Source organism: Lissotriton helveticus, chromosome 5_1 (genome assembly GCF_964261635.1).
Source record: "Lissotriton helveticus chromosome 5_1, aLisHel1.1, whole genome shotgun sequence".
In the NCBI taxonomy this organism is placed as follows: domain Eukaryota; kingdom Metazoa; phylum Chordata; class Amphibia; order Caudata; family Salamandridae; genus Lissotriton; species Lissotriton helveticus.
Genome location: NC_136065.1, coordinates 2,006,740,313 through 2,006,765,683, shown reverse-complemented (window position 1 = coordinate 2,006,765,683; position 25,371 = coordinate 2,006,740,313). Strand labels below are relative to the sequence as shown.

The following is a 25,371-nucleotide window of genomic DNA, read 5'->3' as shown; positions in this document are numbered from 1 at the left end:
GCCCCTTATCCCTGATAAAGGGCTGATCCAGCATATTGGCAGAAGTTACAACTTTGTAAGTGTGTATTTACAAATGCAACATTTCACTACTTTTGAATATGTGATTTAGAACTCAGATTTTACATTCATAAATTGATACTTTAGCACAACTAGGTTCAACCTAAGTGCAGCAAAGGTGAAGGCCTGGCTAAGCGTACCGTGGCGGCTGCTGAATTTAGGGAGACTAGTCCGAAGATGCACAATGTAGGCTATTAGTTCACATGATTATATTTGGCAAATCTCAATGAATTGCATCCCCGCTGCATCTGGCATGGTAGACAAAAGTTCACCAAGAGAGCCAGTGAGGGCATGCTGCTGATTTACTTCCTTCTTTGAATCTGAGAAGGGCATGGTCCTGACACAACAGAACTATCTAAAAATGCGTTGAGTAGATTCCAGAGGTTTTCTCTCTTGCTATTCAGTGCTCCAACAGCCCATTCCTGCTCTGCGATTCTTGGTCTTTAGTGACTTCTAATAAGTGACAACCAGTCAGAAGCTGGTATAAGCACCTGCATGTTCATTAATTTGCAAGAACATATACACATGTACAGATTTAATAAATATTTTTGTGTTATTTACAGGTCTGATAGCGTGAAGGTTCTGTTGCCAAAGAATGATTCAGTTGGCTCAAATATGCAGAGTCTGAAGAGCTTCAGCAGCCATCATGCCTATATACAGGAAAAGATCAAAGAATTTAAAGGTAAATACCAAGTAATCTATGAAACACTTCGCCACGCGCAGTGAAGGTTGGCCAGTGGGTCGGGATGCTCCAGCTGTCCATTATTGCATCTTCATTTTTTTTTTCAAGATACAGGCCATAGAGCCTTGTCCTACCGTGGTGGGTGCACTAGATTTTTCTCTTGGGTCCGCAGCCCCAAAATGGAGAATGGTTGAAAAGCTTGCTCAGCCATATCAAACTAGTTTATTTTTTTAATTGGTTCTTGGACGCTCAAACTACTGAGTAGATTTACAATGAACCAAACAAAGCAGTTACTTGAGGAAAGTTCTACTTACATGCCAAGTGTGCTGTAATTCTGTTCACCTTTTTTTCTGTAGTTGAGAGCAAAAATTCCAATTGAATTAACACCTTGAACGCTATGGGGATTTTTCTCCTGTGCTGGGATTCTACAGATACCACTTTACATGACGAGCTGGGCTCGTCATCAGCGTAGCAGGAGGCTACTGCATGACGAGCCCAGCTCGTCATGAGCGTCGAAGGGGTTAAAAATGGGAAAAGTCATTTTTCTGACCGCCTTAACTCAAATTTGACTGTTCTGCATAGACGTTGCCATGCCAACCCCAAATTTGATGTACTTGGTTTTGGAAAGGTTTATGCTCATTTGTTCATAATGCCAAAGTTATTAAGAAAACATAAAAGCCTTTTCTGGGAAGGTCTGACATAATAAAAGCTATCCATTGGCTATTACCCTTTTATTGTATGTAATATATATTATGGTATGGGCTTTTACTGAACAAACTGCAATGGTATATGAACTCGTATTTCATTGTGAACTGACAAATATGGACAATATTTGAAGCTTCCTCTGTGTAATAGGAGTTTCATCACCATGACAGCCCCAAAAACTATTGTCTGGGCACTAGAGCTAAGAGTAAGTGTAAGATGAAATTATGCAGTAAGGTTATCTAAATAATGCCACAAGAAAAGGCAAATTATTCAGTATGTTCTCTGGCAATATTGTTTCAATTTATTTGACCAAGAAATAACATTTTGTTGAAATCTGCAACTTATGTGTCGAATGCAGTAAACCCATTACTATGCGGCAAACTCAACAACAAAATCTTGTAAATCCACTGGCCCCTTGGTAGAATCCAGTTTTGTCAATAATATATTTGTGAAAGGTAAACAAAGTCTAAACATTCTAATTCGAATCCTTGGTCATTGTTCTCTGTAATTTTAAGAGAACAGCTTGTTCAAGCTAATTACACTTAAATAAACCTTATGAATAGTCCTCCATAAATATAAAAAATACACAACTGGTAATGTTGGGATGAGAATGTCCCACGCATGGTGTACAGTTGTCATTCCCTGCCCTGAGAGCCCAACTGCAATTATCTGATACTCTGTTTTTTAATTTGTTTTTTTTGCCCCCAGCCTTACACTAATCTAATATGTTGATGGAGGCCTTGGCTTGCTCTTTGACATGATTGAGGCCCTGGAACAGGACGGAGAGACAAAGCGTCCCTTCATTTGTTGGACAGTGGACAACCTGTTGTGGGTGTGGTGATGCCAACATACAATGTTGTGTGAATCAGTAGTTGTGGCAAGACCTTTTTATCTGTCGCAAGAGTGAAGGCATACTAGGCAATCCATGTAAAGTTCACTGGTACATGCTAACCTAGAAAAGCTCTACTAATTAGTCTTCCTGAGCACAGCTGGTACTGGGTTTGGGTGCAGGATGGAACTGCAGTCTCTGTTGTATGTATGTATGTATGTATGTATGTATGTATGTATGCATGTGGTATTCGTACAGCACAAACCTACCTAAAAGACAGCAGAGCGCTGTCCAGGGTCAAAGACGGGCTTAAAATAAAGGAGTGATAAGGGAGGTAGCCTGTTTGTGGAGAGTTAAAGCATTAACATGTAATGTTCTTTAAGGAGGTACGTCTTCAACTCTTTACTAAATTGGAGCTGCGCTCAGGTGATCCTAATGGATGTGGGAATGATGTTCCAAATCCAGGTTGCATTGATGGAAAAGACCTGTTACCTTGCTTTTTCTATGTTTTACATTAAGTCTGAGGTCTGGATGTGGGTGTGCTGAGTAGCATCAGAGTGGGTGAGCTACGACTACCTAGGACACACGCATTCGGACCACAACCGACAGCTGTTGCAACTCACATGGGACATTGGCCCTCCCCCTGCCCTTACGTGGCGTCTACAACCAATAGCATTAGAAGACCATGCATTTTGCGCATCCCTGGGGATATCCATATTAGAATAGTTTGAGATAAATGAACACACAGCAGAAGCCCCTGTGATAGAATGGGACACCTTTAAGGTGACTACGAGAGGCCACTGCTTAGGAGCACCCTTGAACACCTGAAATTAATTAAATGACAGGCTCAGCCGAATAGAAAAACTGCTGGAGCAAGAAACAAAACAGTCAGCGGGTAGCCAAAATACGAGGAAGCCAGATACATTATGAGCCGAACACGTAGAAATGCTGGAACGGCTTCATTGCCACAACTATGCAGCATACTCAGCGTGCACACACACACCACAGCAGACCGTGCAGGTAAAATATTGGCGCAGCTTCTACGACAGGAACAGACCCATCACCCTATAGGGGCCATACGCACTGAGACAGGGCAACTAGTATTCACACAACACGAAATACACAACGCACTGTCAAGACATTACGCTCAGCTGTACCAATCCAGGAGACCGCAAGATGAAAGGTTGCTTTTAACGTTCCTGGACTCGTGCGATTACTCGTGGCGATGGTAGAGGAAAGACAACAATTGAACCCACAAATAACCCCTGAAGAAATTAGAAGTGCGAATGGGGGAAAAACCTGGCCCAGACGGACTCCCAACTGAATTCTATAAAGGATACGCCACACCATTAGTTCCCCCAACTACACACACTATACACAGAAGCAATCAGCTCGCAGAGTCTCCCCATCTACGAAGGAGGTGAGACTAGTATCCCTACCTAATCCGGATAAAGACCCTACAGACATGGGATCTTACAGACCACTAGCCCTTCTAAACGTAGACTATAAAATCCTTGCGAAGCTAGTGGCTGACAGGCTTGTGCAAATGGTACCCACACTAGTGCACACAGATCAGAACGGATTTGTACCCTCTAGGAGTACCTCATTAAATTAAACGCACTTCTTCAGACTATCTACTTACTCTCAAAACAATTGGACACATGCAGGATGCCTGATCTTAGATCTAGAGAAGGCCTTCGATTCGCTGGAGTGGGGGTTCCTATTTGCAGTATTGGAAAAATACAAGCTGGGGGACAACTTCCTTAAAATGGTTAGACTACTGATGCGCCAGCAGTATGGGTAAAGACAGGTCCCTACATGTTGGAACCGGTAAGATTGTGCAGAGGAACCAGACCAGGATGCCCCCTCTCGCTGCTCTTAGCTTTAGCAATTGACCCACTTGCAGATCGGAAATAAGTGAGGGCATTAATCTAGGAGATGGCACACATGTCATATCATTATATTCTGATGATCTCTTGCTATACGTAAGTAACATTTACCGAATACCCCAACAATTGGCACAAATACTAGACCGGTTTGCTATTGTATCAGGGCTTAAGGTGAATGCCTCCATATCTGGACTATACTCCTTCAGTCAATGCGCCATAGACCCGGATATGCATTAAATGAAGAACGGGTTCAGTCGTGTGCCACTACATTTTGTTATCTTGGGATACTTCTAAACCTAAACCTAAACCCGCCAGACCTGTTGGACGGAAATCTAGGCAAACCCATAACAGCTGTCGGGTCCCAAATGGCCTTTTGGAAAACGTTGCCACTGTCAGTAACAGGAAGAATAGCACTGTCTAAAATTGTAATCCTCCCTAGGTTCCTATACTACTTTATAAACCTCCAATTATACTTCCCCCTTCACCCCCATCCTATTACGCCCCTTAGAGAGCATAATCTGGGATTTCATGTGGGGAAACTCAAGGCATAGGGTAGCAACTGGAAAACTATACTTGTCAACTGACCAAGGAGACCTTGTGGTCCTAAACCTTGAGTACTACCTTGCTGTCCAACTGCAGTGGGTGGCCAGGTGGATGGCAGACGGATACAGAGAAGATACGACGACCGCACTCCCACCCGAGCAACTACCAAACCTGATGAAGCTCTTCCATCCCTGTGCTAGAATGAAACCTCCCGACACACTACTGTTGCACGTGGCACATAAATGCTTCCATAAAGCTCTAAATATAACCCATGCATTCACTTCATACGCCCACGCCCTCCCGCTAGAAGGAACTCCTAGAGGCACTAAAGACACTTCAGCGGCAGAATTACAGCAATGGCTGGACGCAGGAATCCAAGACATAGGAGACTTATACTGTGAAGTGGTATTACAGCCGTACGCTTTGCTCGTGGAAGAGGGGGAACTGCCCCCTGGGCAATTCCTATTACACGGGTCCCTCATGTCCGCACTTGCCGCCAAATGGGGGGATTTAACTACAGAGCCAGCCATGCACCTCACAGTGCAATATAAACATGTCATGGGTCAAGGGGGGGCACCTAATCAAGTGGTTTGCGGCCTCACTGAGCCATCACACTGCTGTTGATCTGTCGACCATTAGGCAGCACTGGGAGAATAAGATGGGCCGGCAGCTTTCAACTTCTGAATGGTCCTCAATACTACAGAGCCCCACACAGGTTCCCAGAAACATGCGCATTCCCCAGATTCAGTTCTTCATCATGCACAGAGCATATCGCACATAAGCAAAGTTTAACCAGAATTTCAAATGCCAAGATGCAAAATGCCCAAGATGCTCACTCATAGATGCAGACCTACTGCACATGCTCTGGGAATGCCCCGCTCTGATAGAATACTGGACAGAAATAGCAGAGGATCTAGCACATTGCATGAACAGGGACCTCTCCTGGGAATAGTAGACATATATATATATATATTCACTGAAAAAACCATAGGTTATAGACCATATATAGTTAGGAATTAGCATTTAGAAAACCTTATTTTACTCACACAAAACCATTGAAATTCCATATATAGTTAGTTGCACTAACTATATATCGCGCACCCGCAATCCACTGCTGATGATGTCACATATTACATCATTCATGACATGGTCAGTGACATCACTGATGACATCTCAAATGACATCACTGATGACATCATCTAGTGTCTGTGTGTTTTTGTAAAGTTTAAATACGTTTTACATATTGAAGAATGACTGGATGTATGGAAGACTGAGTGTGTGTGTGGCTGGCTGGGAGGTGTGTGACTCTGTGCATATCAATGTGTACTTGTATCAGTGATTGTATAAGAGAGTAAGTATGTGTTAGTATATGTGTGAAAAGTATGGTGTTCTGTGTTTAACTATAGATGAGGAAATCGAAGTGTGATTGATTCTTCACAGGACTGACTAGGTGTATGAGTGCATATGATAGTGTTCTAATAATAAGTGACTGTATGTATGAGTAATTGTATGGGTGAATGAGTGAATGTGTGTGTAGACGTACGAATCAGTGAGTGTGTATGTAGTAACTGGTATTGGTGTGTCATGATGTCATCAGTGATGTCATTTGAGATGTCATCAGTGATGTCATTTCAGATGTCATTAGTGATGTCATCAGTGATGTCACTGAAGTATGGTGTTCTGTGTTTAACTGTATAGATGAAGAAATGGAAGTGTGATTGATTCTTTACAGGACTGACTTGGTGTGTGAGTAACTCCATGGATGAGTGGCAGTGTGTGACTGTCTGCATAGGTGTATGAGTGCATATGATAGTGTTGTAATAATGAGTGACTGTATGTATGAGTGATTGTATGGGTGAATGAGTGAATGTGTGTGTAGACGTAGGAATCAGTGAGTGCGTATGTAGTAACTGGTATTGGTGTGTCATGATGTCATCAGTGATGTCATTTGAGATGTCATCAGTGATGTCATTTGAGATGTCATCAGTGATGTCATCAGTGATGTCACTGACCATGTCATGAATGATGTAATATGTGACATCATCAGCAGTGGATTGCGGGTGCGCGATATATAGTTAGTGCAACTAACTATATATGGAATTTCAATGGTTTTGTGTGAGTAAAATAAGGTTCTCTAAATGCTAATTCCTAACTATATATGGTCTATAACCTATGGTTTTTTCAGTGAATTTTCAAGGTTTTGTAAATGCTAATTCCTAACTATATATGGTCTATAACCTATGGTTTTTTCAGTGAATTTCATTGGTTTTTTAACAGCTAATATCTGTAGCTGTAAAATGTATTCTTCTTTAAATCCAAAAATATATTTTATATGTTTATTAATAACTTTTTTTTTTAATATTTTTTTTTCTTCGTTCCCGCTTCGCGAATCGGGAAGCTTCCCGTTAGCTGACCTTGATGCCGCGAAATAGACCGCGAGCCGGTAAACGTTTCTTTACCGCAACTGCCGCGTTAGAAAACAACATCGTGACGCCTCCCGTCCGCATGACGTTTCGCGTTGTCGCGTGATACGTCATATGACGTGCTACGTTAGCGAACTGGTACGCTTACCGAGTCGCAAAGCACAGGTTTCTGGAAGCAAACCGGGAGGCCCTGCAAAGCGCGTAATGTAAACACAGCAGGTCATGTGACTTGGTAATAACACTTTTCATTGGTTCATTTCACTTTTGGTTTCCTAATGATGTAAGACTAGGTCATATAATCTAAAATGAACACTTTTCATTGGTTGAGAACTATTGTTTTTCCCAAATGATGAAAATCCCTCCTTCTTTCCTCACTCTGACTTTCATCATTGTGAGAGAAAGACCCTTTGTTACCAGTGAGCAATGGCTTCTTTAGTAGCTTCAGCTGGTGCTTCCCCACCACCTCCACCACATCCAAGGAAGAGTGGACCACCTGCTGAAGTTATAATTCAGCAAGAAGAGGAACAGGACGACGAGCACGAAGAGAGGCACTTTTTGCCTGAGGAGCCCAGGACGTCTCACCGGAAAGAAAACTTCATTTGGCAATTTTTTTAAATTCCCAAAGGTCAGAAAAAAGTAAATGCAAGATACGTAACTTGCCTTATATGTCAAGATAGACTGTCCAGAGGGACCGACAAAAAATACAGTTTCGGAAACTACACAATGCATCGCCATATGACTAGGTGGCATCCTAACAACTACAGTGCTGCACAGTTTCGTAACGACCTAGATAATCTCCCTATTATGGCCAGAAGATCTGTTGTACCGGAAGTAACGGGACCAGAGGGCAGGGAGATGGTGCCAAATATACAAACGAGATTTCGTGAAGTAAAACAAGTCTGCGTACATTGCAGTGGATTCATTTGCTACGGAGAAAGTAGCATCACTCTGATCAACAGAGCTATTGACTATCATATGCAAGTTTGTACGAAACGCCCCAAATAATAAATTCTTTTTTTTTGTTTTGTTGCTCCTGTTGAGCCCTTTACAATGAATCGTTTTCGTTGCCCCCTCCGAAAAAAAACCCAAAAAAATATAAAACTGTTCAGAAAAATTCAAAAAAAGTAAAAAAATGTTCAGAAAAATAATAAAAAAAATATAAAACAAAAACAATAAAAAAAAAGTTCTTTTCAGAACTACCTCCCCGTTATTAAAAAATTGGTACAATATTTGGAACTGTGCCAACCTCTATTTCTCTTAGTTCGCTTCCCAGTTCGCTCCCCGGTACGCGAACCGGAAGCGAACCAAACATTTTTTTTTTTAAAAAGAACAGTAAGTATAAGGGAAGGAAGCAGACAGTTATGTTAAAAGAAAGACAGCTATAGGGGAGTAAACTAGAGATACTATTACCCGTAATCCACTGCTGATGATGTCACATATTACATCATTCATGACATGCTCAGTGACATCATCAGCAGAGGATTGCGGGTAACAGTATCCCTAGTTTATTCCCTATAGCTGTGTTTCTTTTAACATAACTGTCTGTTTCCTTCCCTTATACTTACTGTTCTTTTTAAAAAAATTTTTTTAGATCAGTCAGAAACAGTGAAAGTAATGAAATATAAAAGACTACGTAGAATATGAGCACTGTATGCAACAACTTTGACACTTACAGAAGCCTCACCTTCTCCATGCCTCCTACACAGTTCTACATGTACATCATAAATGCAAACAGAACAGAATTAATTATACATGTTAAATGGTTTATTTTTGCTGTTCTCAGAATGTATCAAATTTCACTAAAACAGTGACTTGAAGGTATTCATCATATAACAGCGGGGAAAAAAAAACACAATCAAAATGATTGTGTTTAAAAAACCCATACAACATAACAAATCAGAATTCAGAACTCCTTAAAGTTAACTTACTTTCCATGACGGCCAAGGATGTCCTATGAACAGCTTACACTCTGTTGTGCTGTTATTACTTTCAACCCGCCACTTTCTGAAAGAAAACCTCCATCGTTTTCAAAAACATGTTACATACAATAAATGACTTCTCGCTCTCTACCACACGTTTCCACAAGGCCAAATCGTGTCTGAGCCATTTATAACTCTTAGAATTCTTTTAAGCCAATCCCGTCATGTTGTATTTCCGCAACTTTCACAATTAAAATGTTGAAGATCATTTTCACAATCCTGGACTAGTAATATCTTCCCCTTCTTGCTCAATCATGTTCTACATTTCCTATCACACTGATACTGCTTACTATGAAGCAGACTTACACTACCTTTATGACTAGTACAATTATTTAATTCTCTACATCACTTTTAATCACAAAGCAATGTAAAACAGTAGACAGCATTGCAGACTTACATTCCCTCTACTCCATGTTTTGATTGGCTGCTTCAATTAGCTTATAAAAAGAAACAGTTTTTCTGAACTCATTCAAAGTGCACGTATTTCTCCATGACGTCCAGTGTTATGGTAAGAAGTTATGTCTCTGTACTACACTTATCCTCAAGGCCAAATCGTGTAGGAGCCATTAGAACTTCTTGAAATTCCTCAGAGCACATCCCGAGATTCTTTCCCTAAAATTTTGGTTTTAAAAACACCAGGTAAGAGTTTTTAAGGTCATACGGCAATTTTGTTTTGAAAATTAAAACAGAATCATTGCAGAATGACCAGCCATTTCTACACTTTAAATAAGCTGTATAATGTCCTGATGTTATTGAAGGACCATCATGATATATAATTGCTACAGTTACAAAAGTCCTTCCTGATATTGACAACTGTGAAGCCACAAAATTTTTAATTAAAGTTGTCAATTTTGTTCCATCAGGCCTACATCGTTGGAACATTAAAATGACATACTGGCCATATGTTCGTATAAATAATGTGGACATCATTTCAGATTTACATTGGCTACACTCCATGTTGTGATCAGCTGCTTTTACTAGCTTATTAAAAGAGACTGATTTACTGTCTGGCAAAGTGAAATATATAACTCTTTCTGAGTCTACACTAGTAGTACTTGATACCCTACAGTTCTCGCAGTCATGCTGCCATTGATAAGAAAGCCCAAACAGGTGATCTACATCTACACCTTCATCATGCAATACATCAAGCATATACATTAAAAACTCCTGACAATCTTGCTGACTATTTTGAGAGAATTGTGTTTGGCCTGAACATCTGTCTAACAGATTTCGAATTTCAGACACACTTTCTATGTTTGGTCTATCAGTGCTACATTTCTCTAACACAGAATTTAACAAACTGCAAAATCTTTGATCAGAATTGACCACAATCTCTTCTTTGACATTTTCTAGAGAAAACAAAACATTAACCACTACATTAGCATAGCAGTTGACACCAGAACTGTTTTCAAATTGAAAACCAACAACATCTTCAACAGAATCCTTTTTGTTTCTGCTTATAATTTCAGGTTCATCGACTTTTCGTCTTTTTGCTACAACCTCCCCAGTATTGGTCACATTTCTTCGTTTCCGGCCTACCACACGTTTCTCAAACAAAGGATACTGAGGCAAATGTGGCGCATACTCTCTTCTTAACCTATTGTATTCCTTAACACAATCTAGATCCGCACAAATGTTTGTGACATCACACTCAATCAAGTACAATCCCGATAAAGTTCTAACTCGTGACAATGCCACATATGCCATACCCTCCTTGAACACAGAACTGCCAATATTCACCAATGCACAGTCTACACTTAAAACTTGCGATTTATGGATTGTCACCGCATATGCCCAGGAAACTGCTTACGACGAACATATAAGTCTTTTACAAGCAAAAATCTAGCAGAACAACGAGCAATTAGCTGTACTTCCTCAATGCCATCAAATTTAATTTTTAAAAATTCAATTCCATCTCTATTTCTGTATTTCACAAAATCAACAACATTACCCATTGATCCATTTACCAGACCTCTTTCAACATGTAAATTCCTTCTTAAAATTATACGGCAGTTCAAGCACACATTCAGAGTCTTTTCAAAACCCGCAGTTTTAGATATACTCTTCTCTAATGAATCCAATTTTGTTTTCAGATTCTCAGACAAAATAATTGTTGATCCCATATGCTCTACTCTGTCAATAGCTTCCAGTTTCACAATCTCTTGCTTTTCTAAATGCAACATTTTGTTGTTGAATTTGGCACATTCTGCAAGAGTTGGCATCAAACATATTCCAGATTTTTTCTCAGTAACTTTCTGAAAAATATTCTCAGGCACAACATCTTCGTCTGGATATAAATTTGTCAGTAATCGTGCATGTAAAGCTTCTTTCCCATGCTCGGTCACTTTTCCAATTCTAACATCTTGTAGAATAGTCTTGTAAACTTCATCCTTTGCCTGACGCATATTTTCATGCAGTTCAGCATAATTGAAGTTTAACCATATATTGACGTTGCCAATGCTCCCTAAGCACTTCCTGGTATCTTCATGCGTGAGCATTTTGAACACAGGTTGCCCTTTCACTGGTGTCAGCTGCAGAAGATCTCCGAAAACAATGATGTGTTTGCCACCAAATAACACATCATACTCTGTTTTGAGAACTTCTTGCATTCTCAAATGCACAAAGGCAAGCATGACATTGGAAACCATGCTTACTTCGTCAATGATAAGAAGTTTCATTTTCCTCAAGACTCTTGAAACTTCAAAACAAGCATCTCCAGATAGCTTGTGATATTCTAATTTGTTGTCATGCTCCACTGGCAGCATCAGTAAACGATGTAAAGTAATCCCTTTAATGTTATGTGCTGCCAGTCCAGTTGGAGCGGTGACAACACAAGACAGCGATGACTCTGTCCTTTCCTGCAAATAACATGAAATTGCTTTAATAAGGAAACTTTTTCCAGTTCCCGCTTCTCCACTCACGTACAGTCGGACAGGCTTCAACGACGTACATGAGCACTCTTTCTTGTCATGACTTAATCCATGATCAATTTGCATGGTAAGTTCGTCATATATTTTCCTCTGCTCAACGTTGAGTTGTCTTTCCAACTCTTCTAAGTTAACCGCATCCTCCTGAGCATGTGCCATGGCTCTTTCCACTTCATTCATAGCAGTGGCAGCTTCATTTTCGATAAGAGGTCCTCCTAGTGGATCCTGACTCAATGAAGCAGAACTCTGACTGTCCTGAGAACTGTCTCTGGCAATCTCGGCTGCAATCGTTGCTTCCTGCTCAATTTCCACATTCAACATTTCTACATATTTGGGAAAAGCAGGACATTCTATGGTCTCCTTGGCAGCATTGAATGAGTCTTCGTAACAAAGGAAATCTCCAAGCAGTTCCTCTTCTGCACGCCAAGGCTTAAAAAGTTGCAAAAGTGCTAAATAGAAAAACTCCTTTTTTTCAGGAGATTCGCCACTCAATTTTCGATGGTTTATCAAGTGGCATTTTCTTTGCTTGACCAGACATCCCTCACTTCCTATTACAACATACACTCCTTTCTCAGTATCTTCTTTGATGTTCCTCTTGAATATGTAATTTTGCAGAACCTCATACAGACAAACATTCTCGAGGTGACTGCTTCGATTTGGATAATATGTATCCAACATGTTGCTCTTCAAAATGTCGGTACTGTTTGGCTCCTTTTCCGCCAAATACTCAATTTCCCGCACAGGTTTCAGAACTCGATTACGCGTTGCAGCAAGACCAACACTCGCCCAAACGATACTCCTGGACTTGGCATAGAGACTTGCTGAAGACAACCGGTCAGAACATTCGTAAGCTCCGATTTCTCGATGCGACAACATCTTCAGACTGAAACTGTACAACTTCTTGCTGAGGCTCTTTTCATGGGAAATGTCCTCCCACATATCCTTCAATTCTGTCTTCTCTTTTTTGGTGATGTAAGATGTCACATACCGAGCCACAGCCATACAGTTATCAGCCACAAACTGTATATCCATTTTAGCATTCCACATGGACAAAATCACCGGGTTGTAGTCGTTGATGTACTTAGACTCTTCGTTCCTCTTCAAATTGTATGTGTTTTTAGGTGATTTCTTCATCACATTATGTCGCAGCGAAGACATCAAACTGTTCACTCTTCCTTTAGAAATCACCGGTCGTGGAAAGCCGAAACGACATTTGGTGTAGAACTTGTCTTTGTTCCGGAATTTACGACGACAGTACTTTCCACATCGATGACTTTGGAAACGTAGAACTTTTTCTCTTAGGCTTTTTTTCTCCTTTGCGTTTGGAACAGCACACGTAGAATACTGTTCTATGAAACTCATCACTGAGTCTTCTGCATCCGTTCCAAATTTAGGTGCATCCTTGATCCACAGCAACATATGTATATGAGGAGCACCTCTTGCTTGGTACTCCTTCCTCCAGAAGAAATCCAACACCTCTCCAAGAGGTGGATTCTTCTTATTCATGATGAAAGGCATCATACCTTCAAATCTATGATTGAAGTACCTACATACATTGACTGGATCCAAAGAGCACAGTTCTCCGGGTGTCTTGAATTCGATGTTTTCTACGTTGGCATTTGCCTCTCGTAGAAATTCAAGTAAGTCTTCCCAGCCATACTCAGCACAGCTCAAAGTGAGGAACCATGTGGGAGTTCCTAAGTTCCTCAGCATACATTTTAAATCACCATGACGACGGTACCAGTACTCATTAGTACCACGCTGACACGCCATGAGATTAATCAGGTGAGAATCCAAAATACTGTCTTGGACATTGACTTTATCCATAAAGTCACTTGCCGAGATGTTTTGCATGTGTATACCACTTTTCAAGATGTGGTTCACTGCATATGACAGTCCAGACAGATCGCTTTCAAACAGGAGATGAAACAAATAAGGAATGCATTGTCGAAACCTAGGATCTCCTGCATACAATCACAAAGTCCGGTATTCAGAAGCAGGAATTTGATGAGGTCGCTCATCATATCTTCCTCCCTGACCTGTTGGAAAAAGCTGTGGGAAACACCGAGCTTCCAAACTTTCCTCCCAAACACTAATGGGACTCCCTTTCGCTTGTTTCATTTGAAACAACTCAATAGCATTCCCCATGACTTCCTTGGAATGCAAAGGATGAACACTATAATGTTCATATATTTCTTCACTAGTACAGGGTTCTACTTTCTCAATTTGACCAGCACACAAATCGCTATCCTCTTCCTCACTTACTTCCTCTTCTGCAACATATACATTTTTATAGTATTTATTATATTTTTTCAAATACAATGTTGCCCTTTTGACTTTCCTAACATCTACTAAATCTTGCCATATTTTCTTATTCTTTGTCGGAACCCCATTAACTAAGATAACAAGAGGTTCCTCTTCCACTTTTTCTACTCCAATTGTGTTAATGTTTTTCTTCAAATCTAGAGGCAAATAAACAACTCTTCCCTTTAATCCTCTCTGTAAATCTGATGGAGGCAATTTCCCTGTCTTTGGCTCCATTCTTACAATAGCCTGAAAGGGATGGATACTTTGAATCAAAATAGATTCATAAGTATTTAAATCCTTCAATTCAGAAGGAATCTCAACCAATTCCAGATTATTATGAACTGCTCTAGCAGGCATCTGGTTTTGATTTAATTTGTTACAACAATAAGTACACACACGTTGATCCAATCCCAAATCAAAACAATTTTCTACCATCAAGTATGTTGTAAAATCCTTCCATTCACTATTATTTTCCCTTTCACTTTTTCCATATAAATCCACTAACTTAGTCTGATTCTTATAATAAGTGCGTCGACAACACACACAAGTGAAATTTGGCCTCTCACTTGATTTCACCTCAAACGTCGCAATTTCCCTCTGGAAATTATCTGTACTGGAAACCTGTACACTATCTTCCACATTACTCTCTTCTTCTTGGTCAATTTCAACATTCTCCTCTTTACTTCCAAAGTAACAAAACTCAATTTCTTCACATATATTCTTCACATCTATTTCAGAACCATGCAAAAGAGCAGCGCATAATTGTTTAAGCATAATTGCTGGACTCTTAGCATAATACAACATTCTAACTAATTTCCTCACTTTATTATGATGCACTGCTAGCATCCTGAAATGATGAAAAACACTCTGGCATACTCTCCTGGAAAGACAAGCCAGTGAATGACCATGCAAACCTATCACTTCTCTCACTCTGCAAGGATCTAATTCTTGCAACAACTTCATTTTCTGCTTCAAACTTTTCTTATTAAATGACCGTATAAAATCACAAAGCAAATTGATGGAATCCTGTCGTACACTGCAAATACTACTACACTTCCAGGTGTACACAGGACCCTTAGGACGTCTCCCTAAAACCTCATTACCTAACACCTCTTCTATCTCTGTTGTCACAAGTTTTTCTTTTTCAACTGGACAACCATCTTTCACTTCATAAGCTCGACCACTGGTGTCAACTGCATGCACCAAATCATTATCCTGGAAATAACTCTCCTCATTAAAAAATGCCTCAGAGCTTGAACTATGCATCCATTCTCCAGAAAAAACTTCACAAAAATTACTACGATTAACTATTCTCTTCCATCTACTATTTCTTTTGAAATCATAAATTGCCTTGTTTAGCTTCCTAATTCTATTGATTGTCAAAATAAATAACTTACGTTTAATTTCATATGCCTGATCAATAACTTTCTCAACTATTTTTTTTCTCTTATAAAAAACCACTTTCTGTTGACCTTTCTTAATATTTTTTAACAAATTGCCAATTATCCTGTTGCGGAACATTCGTTTACGAATGTCCCTAAACTGTTGTTTCCTTCTACTTTCATGCATAGAGTTATCTCTTACTCTAGCAGTAACATTTCTCATTGGCCTTTCCTTACCGTTTGAATTGCTTCTCCTTTTCTGGACTGAAACATTTTCTGTAGTAATATTTTTTTTACTAGAGATATTTCTTATGAATGTTTTTGTACTCTTACCCGGTGCTTTCTTGGTGACTTGACAAATCTTTTTGTTAGAGGACTGCTGCTTTTTTTCACTCACCTGCTGTCTTTGACGTTTTGCAGCCTTTCTCACTCTTTCTTTGCTTGGCATCCTAAAATCTTGAAATAATCTGCAGTTGAATCTGTGGTAAAATATAATAAAAAATGTTATTAACCACTATTACCCAACAGTAAATTAATAACAGTCATCAAAAACTTAACACACTACTTAACATTTTTACATAGAAGAATTTTTTGTACATGGCAAATTTAGAATACAGAAATAGCAGAAAAGAAATGGAATTTATATTCATTTTACCTGTGCTGTTTTATATATGAATCTGATCTAATTTTATGACCATATTTTAATATTTTATTGAAGACACTACACATAACCTGTTTTTGAAGGTGTCTTTATTTTTAAATTAAACGGTTTACATATTTACTTTTTATTTATTATAAATTTATAAAATAAATGTTTATAGTTCCATAGGCTCAAGCACGTCAGCTTCCCATCCTATGTCATACAATTCTGACAAATCTGCATCCTCATCACGTTCTTCTTCATCCTCAGGATTGAAATCATCCAAGGGATCAACATCCACTGATGTTTCAATTACGAGTTCAATGATGAGGTCGAAATCAACTGATTGCTGATTGTCGCTCATGTTGATGTTGTCTTTATCTTTAAAGAAAGATAACAACAATGAGATGTTGCACAGTAAGAGACAAATCTCAGAGATTATAATAGTAAAATTGTTTAACAAGAGTTACATTTTGCAGCTATTATTTAACCATGTCCAACGATGCTGAGGAGCAGAGGAGGTGAAGCCTATCTCCAATTTTTCACTGAACAGGACTCATCTCTTCTTAACCTTGGATAAACCTCACCGACTCTGTGTCCCCTGCACATAATTAAATGTAAAGGGGCAGATTTATATTAACTAGCACATCCCCAGGGATGCACCAGTTAACGTGCACCGCTGCTCTGCCACCCACGGTGTGCCGCATTTACAATCAGATAGGACAAAGCTGCATCAAAACCCTGCGCCTGCTTGAAGCAGGCATAGATCTTGACGCAGGTAGGCTGAAAGCTAAAGCAACAACTAAGTGTCGTGTGCAGAAGTTACAAAAAAGGAAAAATGGCGTTTAAACCAGTAATGAGCCCATGCTAACTTAACACAGTGTAAAGATATCCAGGATCTAGATGACACCTCCCCATGATCCGGAAACAAACTGAATAAGATAATAGAAGTGCCATCTCATGAGAGCAGATTGCAACTTTATATGTGGACGGTCCGCAAGGTAAAACATTAAAAACTAGGAAAATTTAATGCTAAAGAAAAATAAAACAGCCAACTACTTTATCGAGGCTTAAGCCAATAGGCAAGCTAAATAATAAAAACTTGACAAATAAGTCAATGAATTGTCAATGAAATGCTAGTACTCAGCATATCAAACATGAAAAAGGTCTATGACATAACTGTGTATGCAAAATAAGCTGCAACAGCCTCTAATAGGAAGTCACCGTCTTCATCCGAAAAGAGTTCAGCCATCCAATTTAAAAAATCATCAATATTAAAACCATTGCTTTTTCTCAAAAACGATTTACAAGTCATAATTTGAAAACACTCCACAGCTCCTATGCACATAAAAACCCTGTCAGTACTAATACTTCACATTTTCTCCAATTACAATTTCTCAAAGAAACAAAATCTATTTGTAAAACACTTGAGACAAAGCAACATTTGAAAAACACAACTTTCTTCATAATTTTCTCCTTAAAGCACACTATTTTCTATCTAAATTAAAGAAATCTTTTCTCACCTTAGCAAATACTTTGAGTTTCAAAACAGTCTCAGAAACACACCAATTTGTCTTCAGCAGAGCAAAAGGTATGCACTCCAGAGTCTGCAGCTATCAAAAGCACAGAAATGCTGTAATTCTTCACACATATCTCTCATGTCACCCAATCAAAACTCTTCCCTCACTTTTTTTCAAATCAAAACCCTTCCCCCCTCTGCCCCCTCTCTGCTTTTTCTGCATAGCAACCACCTCTTGCAAGACCTCTGGTGTTTCCAAGTTCACACAACAATGTTGCAATTGAACTCTGAACTCTCAGTGCACCTGCATATCCAGTGCAATCTTTCATTTAATGATTTTTTCTTCGCCACTCAAAATACATCTTTCAACGAACTCATCCATGCACCCTAACTTTCTGTTTTCAGCAATCAAAATCCACCAATCACTCTTACTGCTTCATTAACACAGAAACTCCTCAGTTTTTTTCATTTTACACTCTCATTTTTTCAACTGCCATTTCATTGCCACACTTCATCTGACTGCAGGAGAACCTTCTCTCGCCATGTTTTCTGTCTGGATTGTTGGACATAGTTACATCTATTGGGCTCAGAGGTACGCTGAAAACAGGAATTTACCTAACCTCAATTTACAAGATGTGGAAATTAAGTGGTTTGGCCACAGAGGATTAAAATGTCACCAATTGATACCATTGGTGAAAACCTTTATGCATTTGCCAAAACCTGACCTGTTAATTGTGCACTGTGGAGGTAATGATTTGGGCACTTTGACTGGGGTAGGTCTGGAAATGATTTTAAAGGACACCTTTGAGCAATTGATGGCACTTTTTCCTCAGACTGCCTTGGTATATTCAAATATATGCCAAAGACAAAAATGGAGGTGGTCGAACCAATTTTGTCCACAAATTGAGAAATCGAGGAAGCATGTAAACAAATCTGTTTCAGCTTACATGAGAGACCATGGAATGGGCTCCCTGTACAACAATAACTTGCGTTACTACATGCAAGATATCTACAGAGGAGATGGAGTTCACTTCTCAGATGAGGGCAACAGAATTTTCACTCTGAATTTAAGACTGTGCATTGGTACCTACTTATAAGTACCTAAATGTACCATAAACCCAAAAGCTCTTCTCAGAGCTACCCTACATCTGATCACTCACAATTATTATTTTACTCTAACTTTTTTCACTAATTTTCAAGAAAGTACGCTCCCCAGAACGCTTCCCAGTTCGCGAACCGGGCGCACTCCACGCAAAAAAACTAAAAAAACGATATATTTTTTTTTTGCCCTGCGAGACCCTTTTAAAGCCTCCACATCAAACCTAGGGGGTCAGGGAGGATCTACTATGCCCCCTTATGGTCATTTGCCCCTTCGCTTTGGCCTCCTCTTGTCTCTCGATCCTACCGAGAGACAAGATGGCGGCCGCTACGGACTGTTTGGAATGTTTACAGACGCCGAAGAACCAATCAGCTTCGCTTCACAAAGCTCCGTTGCGCGAAAAGTACGCGAACTGGAGCGCTGCCCGGTCCGCTGTTACAGATATATATCTTTTTTTAAACGTTAATTTCTCAAAATCCACTGGAGCACATATATTGAGACCTACAAAAGGCACATCGGGCTACCAGTCCCTACAATTTTGCCAAGTTTCGTGCAAATCCATTCAGCCGTTCGGGCTAAAAGTGAGGCCAACCGCCCTATGGAAAACTCAATGTTAAAAACACGTTTTGGGACCCCCCTTTTTTCTCGACCCCCCCCTGGACGAACCCCCCCCCCCAATTTTCAGGGGCTGCTCAGAAACAAAATGTGCCATTTTCCTGAAAATTTCAGCCAATTCCGTCCACAAACGCCAAAGTTATTAGACATAGAATTTTCAAAAATCCCATAGAGAAAAAATCCTAACTATATATACCTACTGGCGACCGCCAGTAGGTAATATATATATATATATATATATATATATATATATATATATATATATATATATATATATTGCATCTATATCATAGAAACGGCAACAATAAGGTAACATCCTGCTTCCTGGATCTAGGGATGATGGCAGCAAAGAGGCTGATAAGTAGGAAGTGGAAGGCCCCACACCCCCCACACATAACAATGTGAAGGCACTACATGATTGTTTAGGCTAAAGCAGAGAGTGTAGCACTCCACAGAGAAAATACGCTCGCCCTTCATAAGATCCCCATTGCCAACAGCTGGGATCAGATCCTAGCAGCTCTGTCCCGTGTCCACAACAGTGACGAACCCTCCTCACCCCTAGCATTAGTGCTAACTTAATAAGTAGAGGTATATTACCAGAATAAGTAAAAAAGTTGAACATGAAATAATGCAGATCGAGCAAACGGTAATAATGGGGGACCCCCTCACATTCCAACCAACACCACAACATAGTCATTGACCATATGCACACGTGCCCTAAGAACACAGGAACCGGTGTGCCCAGGTGATACAACTGATGCCCAGAACGAAATCCAACATGTGATATCTGTTACCGTTACCCCATGGTTTACCCCGTTTGAGTTTATAACTATAGACAGAAAACAGAAGTAAAGCACAAATTATAGTTACCCTAGAGGAGTTGTGCACCATTAAAAGTAATAAGAAAAAAAGATAAGAAAAAGAGTCGCATAACAGTCAAAAAGTTGTAAATGCAATGAGGCAAGGAGCACTGTAACTATTTATTTATTTATTTATTTAAAGAGTTTTATATGGCGCTGGCTAGACCCGGAGGTATCGGAGCGGAGGATATGCGAGTTACAAGTTTCAAATTACATACGTTACAAGAGCACAGTAAGACATAAGGGGAAGGGGGGGAGGAGGGGGACACAGCAGGGAGACAGAGAGAAACAGTGTCCAAAGTCCGGTTGGGTAGGTGACGGCCGCACTGTTTGGCGAACTGAATATATGACTGTACTTTAGGTTCAAAATGTAGTAGATTTAAACAGCTGATTTAGATACAAAGCAACTATAATAAGCACCAGTTGGATGTATATGTGAAGCTTATGTACGACGTGCCATGTGCGAAAAATAATAAAAACAGATGCTGGTTGTGATGGCTTTGTAAATCATTCAGCTAGTTTTAAAGAGGTTGTAGACTGGCAACAGGAACCACTGGATGAAATGCTTTCACTTACTTAAACGAGAGAGCCAGGCCATCTTTGTTTTTTTTAATGTGTTTAGTGCGAGGTTAGTGGCCAGGGTGAATCCTAGTGACCTGCTATTTGGTGAAGGTTGTAGTTCAAAGTCATCAAAGTTCATGTGATTGAGCCAGGTATGTGCTGTATCTTGTTTGGTGAATCTTGATGCAGTTAAAAGCAGCTCAGTGTAGAGGATGAAGGTGACCGGGGAGTATGGAACCCTGGTGACTTTTGGGGATGATCTTTTGGGACCTAGAGGTGGCCTTGTGAACAAACTGACGTTGGTTGAAAAGGGCCCTTCAGTGGAGGCCAGCCGTTTGTTTCTATTCCCGACAACTGTTCAGATTGGCTGTTGATATGCAGATGCAGCTGCTCACACCACTTTGTGTAACTGCTGTGGATGGTCGAAAGTGGAGATGAATCGGCTAAGAGGGGCATCACTCTACACAAAAGCTGTGTCTGGAAGACAGCCTGAAAAGGACACATGAAAGACAAGCATTTACAATGCAATGGTCTCGGCAATATTATAGGTAGAGCTATTGATATTGCTCATTATTTTTTTATCTTTTTTGTATCCCTAAATAAATGGCATTGTCATTTCTATCGGCATTAGCTTTTTTTTGCATATGTGATACCTATTGCATTAGCAGAGAGAGAGTGAGGTAGTGAGATGGAGAGAGAGAGAGTGAGGTATTGAAATAGAGAGAGAGTGAGGTAGTGAGAGAGAGTGAGGTAGATAGAGAGTGAGGTAGTGAGATAGAGAGTGAGGTAGTGAAAGAGTGAGGTTATGAGGGAGAGGGATGTTGTGAGGTAGTGAGATATAAGCATAGAGTGATGTTGTGATGTAGTGAGATAGAGAGAGAGGTAGTGAAAGAGAGTGAAAGAGAGCTATGTTATTCTAAACTTTTTAGAGAGAGAGTGAGGTAGTGAGTTAGAGAGAGAGAGTGAAGTTGTGAGGTAGTGAGATAGAGTGAGTTAGTGAGAGAGTGATGTAGTGAATTTTTGAGGGAGTGAGTCGTGATATACTGAGGTAGTGAGAGTGAGATAGTGAGATTGAGATAGAAATAGATAGAGTGAGCTAGTGAGATAGAGAGAGAGTGAGATAGAGAGTAAAGTTGTGAGGTAGTTGTGAGCCAAAAAGAGGGAGGGATAAAGCAGCCCTGGTTGTAATGCAGTGGTTGTAATGCATTCCTATATGAGCCACAATATTGCCGCCTGATTGTCTGACTATTTTTCTGGTGGCAAAGGAGAGCTTGATGTAAATTCCAGTCTCTTCTGCAATGCCTCTTCAAGCCTCTCTCTAGTTAGCCGTCCCACTGTCTTGTGAAATTGCTTGTCCGTGTTGTTATTCAGTTCAGTTCCATTAGTTGGCTTGCTTTCTGTCAGATTTATGCCGTTTGACCTTCATGCCTGTCTCCTCTGCGAATGCTCACTCAACACCCACCTGTCAGACCAACCCACTGGTTCATGAAGCACACGTTCTCCGGTATTCATTATAAGCTGTGCAGCTTTTCAATGAGTTGAGTCCTTTCAGTTCTCCAAGTTTATGTCGCAGGCTGTTACTTTTGAGACTTTTCCTTAGGATCTGCAACCAGTGCACCCTATGCCAAGTGCCTTTATGTGTAGGCCTTCACCAGAAGTATGTCCGACTCGGCGCTCAGCCGCAATAACTACCACAGGACATCCCTGCCCACAGCCTTTCACTGGTTTTGCGTTTATCACCATCGGTCGGCCAGCCCACTATATCGGGTGTATTGCTCTGAAAGGTTTCCCGTAGTAAGGTTTTTGGGCCAGTATTTGTTCTTATCCGACACTTCGGTCCACAAACACCATCCTTTATGAGTGGGAATTTATCTCAGCGTTTCACTGAAAGTGACTTTGAACTTGTAAATTAACTCACTTCCACTTACAAATTCGCGAGTAAGTGAAGTTGTGAGCTAGAGAGTGAGTTAGTGAGAGAGCCTCGCATCCTCGGACTGCCGGTGGTGCCGGTGCGGGTGCTCGCTCCTTTTCTCCTTTGCTCCTGGAGTTTGTCCCTCCCCAGGAGGTGTAGTTCTGTGCTGGGTGTGCATGGGAAATGCAATATATGGGTTTGTAGGTTATGCATGCAGTTATGAGTATGCAGCACGACTCTACAAAGCAGTAGTTCAGATGTCTTTGTCCTGGTGAGATGTGTTCTGTCCTCTGTGATAAGTCTCGCTGCTGAATTTAGTAGGTTTTGGAATACCAAAATCTAGCCGGACTCCCTTCCTGTCTGTATGTAAGTCCCATAGGTCAGTCTGGAAATAACCAATCTTAGTAGCACCTGTTGCAAGACAACTGTCTCGCAATGTTCCAGACTTGAGACCCTCGCCACCTTCACAAATGTGTATCGAAGCTTGATATGCAGGGTCCGATTCAACCCCGTCCATGCATCGTACCTGGTGGCCTGCATTTTATAGTTTTGATAGCTCTATATCTTGATATTGCTCTCCAGCCTAAACCGCTGCCGATCGCACACCATCTGTATCAATCCTGCTACACTCGCTCCCTTTGTCTCGCCTCCTGATCTCACACTCCAATCGGGAACTCCTCTCTATAATGATGGTCACAGAGGGAGAGTCCCTACCCTGTGAGTGAATGGTAGTGATAACTTAGTACCCAAAGTTGCTAAATTACCTTGAATTTAGCAACAATCAGGAAACAATCCACAAAATAGATTTAAATTAATTTTTAACCGCCCGCTTACCTCAGAGGGGATAGAAACGGCACTCACCGGCTGTTTAGAGAGGCGGCGGCTCCTCTCTGCCGCGGGCTGGCCTGCTGGGCTTCGGCTGGGGACGAGCTTCTTCTCCATGCCGGCCAGGAGAGAGGGGGAGACCTCCCGTCCGCTTCCTGCCTGGCCCACTGTACTTCCGGGTCGCGGCTGCGGTAACCAATCGCACCGCGGCCCTGGAGTTTGGAGGCGGCCACAGCGCCTCTCAGAGAATCCCCGGGCCGGCAGGGGGGGGGGGGAGAGGGGGGGGGGCTTGAGGACGACTCGCGGGGCTTCCGGTGAAATAAATTTAAAAAAAAAAAAAAACGGCAGACAGAGCACACTGCAGTCTTCTGACAGGCGGCGGCGGGGATGCAAGGGCCAGCCATCACGACGAACAAGACGATCCTCCCCAGACGAGAAAAAAAAATGGCGGCCGCAAAGCCCGAAGAAGTTTGAATTTGGGGGGCGTGGTTTTGCTGTTCTGAGTGACGGATGACGTCACTGTCTAAAGAACAGCAAAAATGAAGCCCCCAAATCCGAGAAAGACGGGGCTAAATCCGAGTGACGGCTCTCTCCTCAAATGGCTGGCCTCCGTTTAGGAAGCCAGCCAATGGGAGAGAGGCATAAACTGAGGCGGGACTAATAGTCCCACTAAGAAACATTAATTCTCAGACTTCCGAGACCTAAAAAACCAATTCAAACAGGTTCTGAGCGTGCAGCGAGAGAATCCAAATTGTCTGCTTTGCCTGTATAAAAGTGGGATATGCTGCCCCACTTCTTCCAGTTTCGAGTATTCCTTGACCAAAAAGCAGGGAGGCTCTGCAGAATACTCAGAGGACTGCTGTGCAACTAAAGCTGGTGTCTGCCGGAGAGCCATTTCCCAGAGATGAAGAGACATCACCTAGAGTCTGGCCTGTTAGGAAGAACCAAGGCTGAACTGCCTGAGAAGAAACGGGAAGGAAGTACCAACCCTCCATGAGGTGCTGGCTACCAGGGCAAGGAGAAGCTAACTGACCCCAGAGCTGAGTGCGTCCTTTCACCCTGAGGGATTTGCGAAAGATCGACTGATATACTTCTGTAGTGGAGAAGCTGCTGCACTGTGGCACTGCCGAAGTGCGCTTGAGTGAACTGCCTCACTGTGGCCTGAAAGTGGCCTCCACCATGGCACTGTCGCGAACTGTGCCCAGAGCAGAATGTGCCATTATAACCCTGAAGCAGTTGTGCCAAGGCACTGCTGTAATGTGCCTGATCGCATTATGCTGCTGTGGCCCTAAAAGTGTCCTGCACCTTGGCACTGTCCTGAAGTGTGCCTGAGGCCACCTGCTTGGCTGGGGCTCTGAAGCGGCTGTACCGTGGCACTGTCGAAGTGTGTCAAAGCAGATTGCACTGCTGTGGTACATTTGTTCTTTTAGTGGAATTGTGCCACTGCTGAATCGGTCTACATATTGTAGTGAAATTCTGTTTTAAAGTGTATTAAAGTACTGCAAGCACTGGTTTGGACAATCAGTTAAGGTGCTGCTGAGCAACTCTTGAGTTCTGAGGCTGAAAAACGCACTCGCCACACCACACCCCCTTCGAAGCCTGTGACTGCTGGTAGAC

The 25,371-nt window shown here is 41.2% G+C and overlaps 1 protein-coding gene across 2 annotated transcripts in view; it reads left to right on the top strand.

Annotated features, from left to right (window-relative positions):
* The window catches only part of LOC144756169 (E3 ubiquitin-protein ligase TRIM39-like), a 113,719-nt gene that overhangs the window by 76,470 nt on the left and 11,878 nt on the right, over positions 1 to 25,371 (top strand). For both annotated transcript variants that reach the window (XM_078645750.1, XM_078645749.1), the window contains one exon: positions 621 to 739. In XM_078645750.1, the coding sequence (XP_078501876.1) occupies positions 621 to 739 (119 nt within the window). The remainder of the gene's footprint in view (positions 1 to 620; positions 740 to 25,371) is intronic.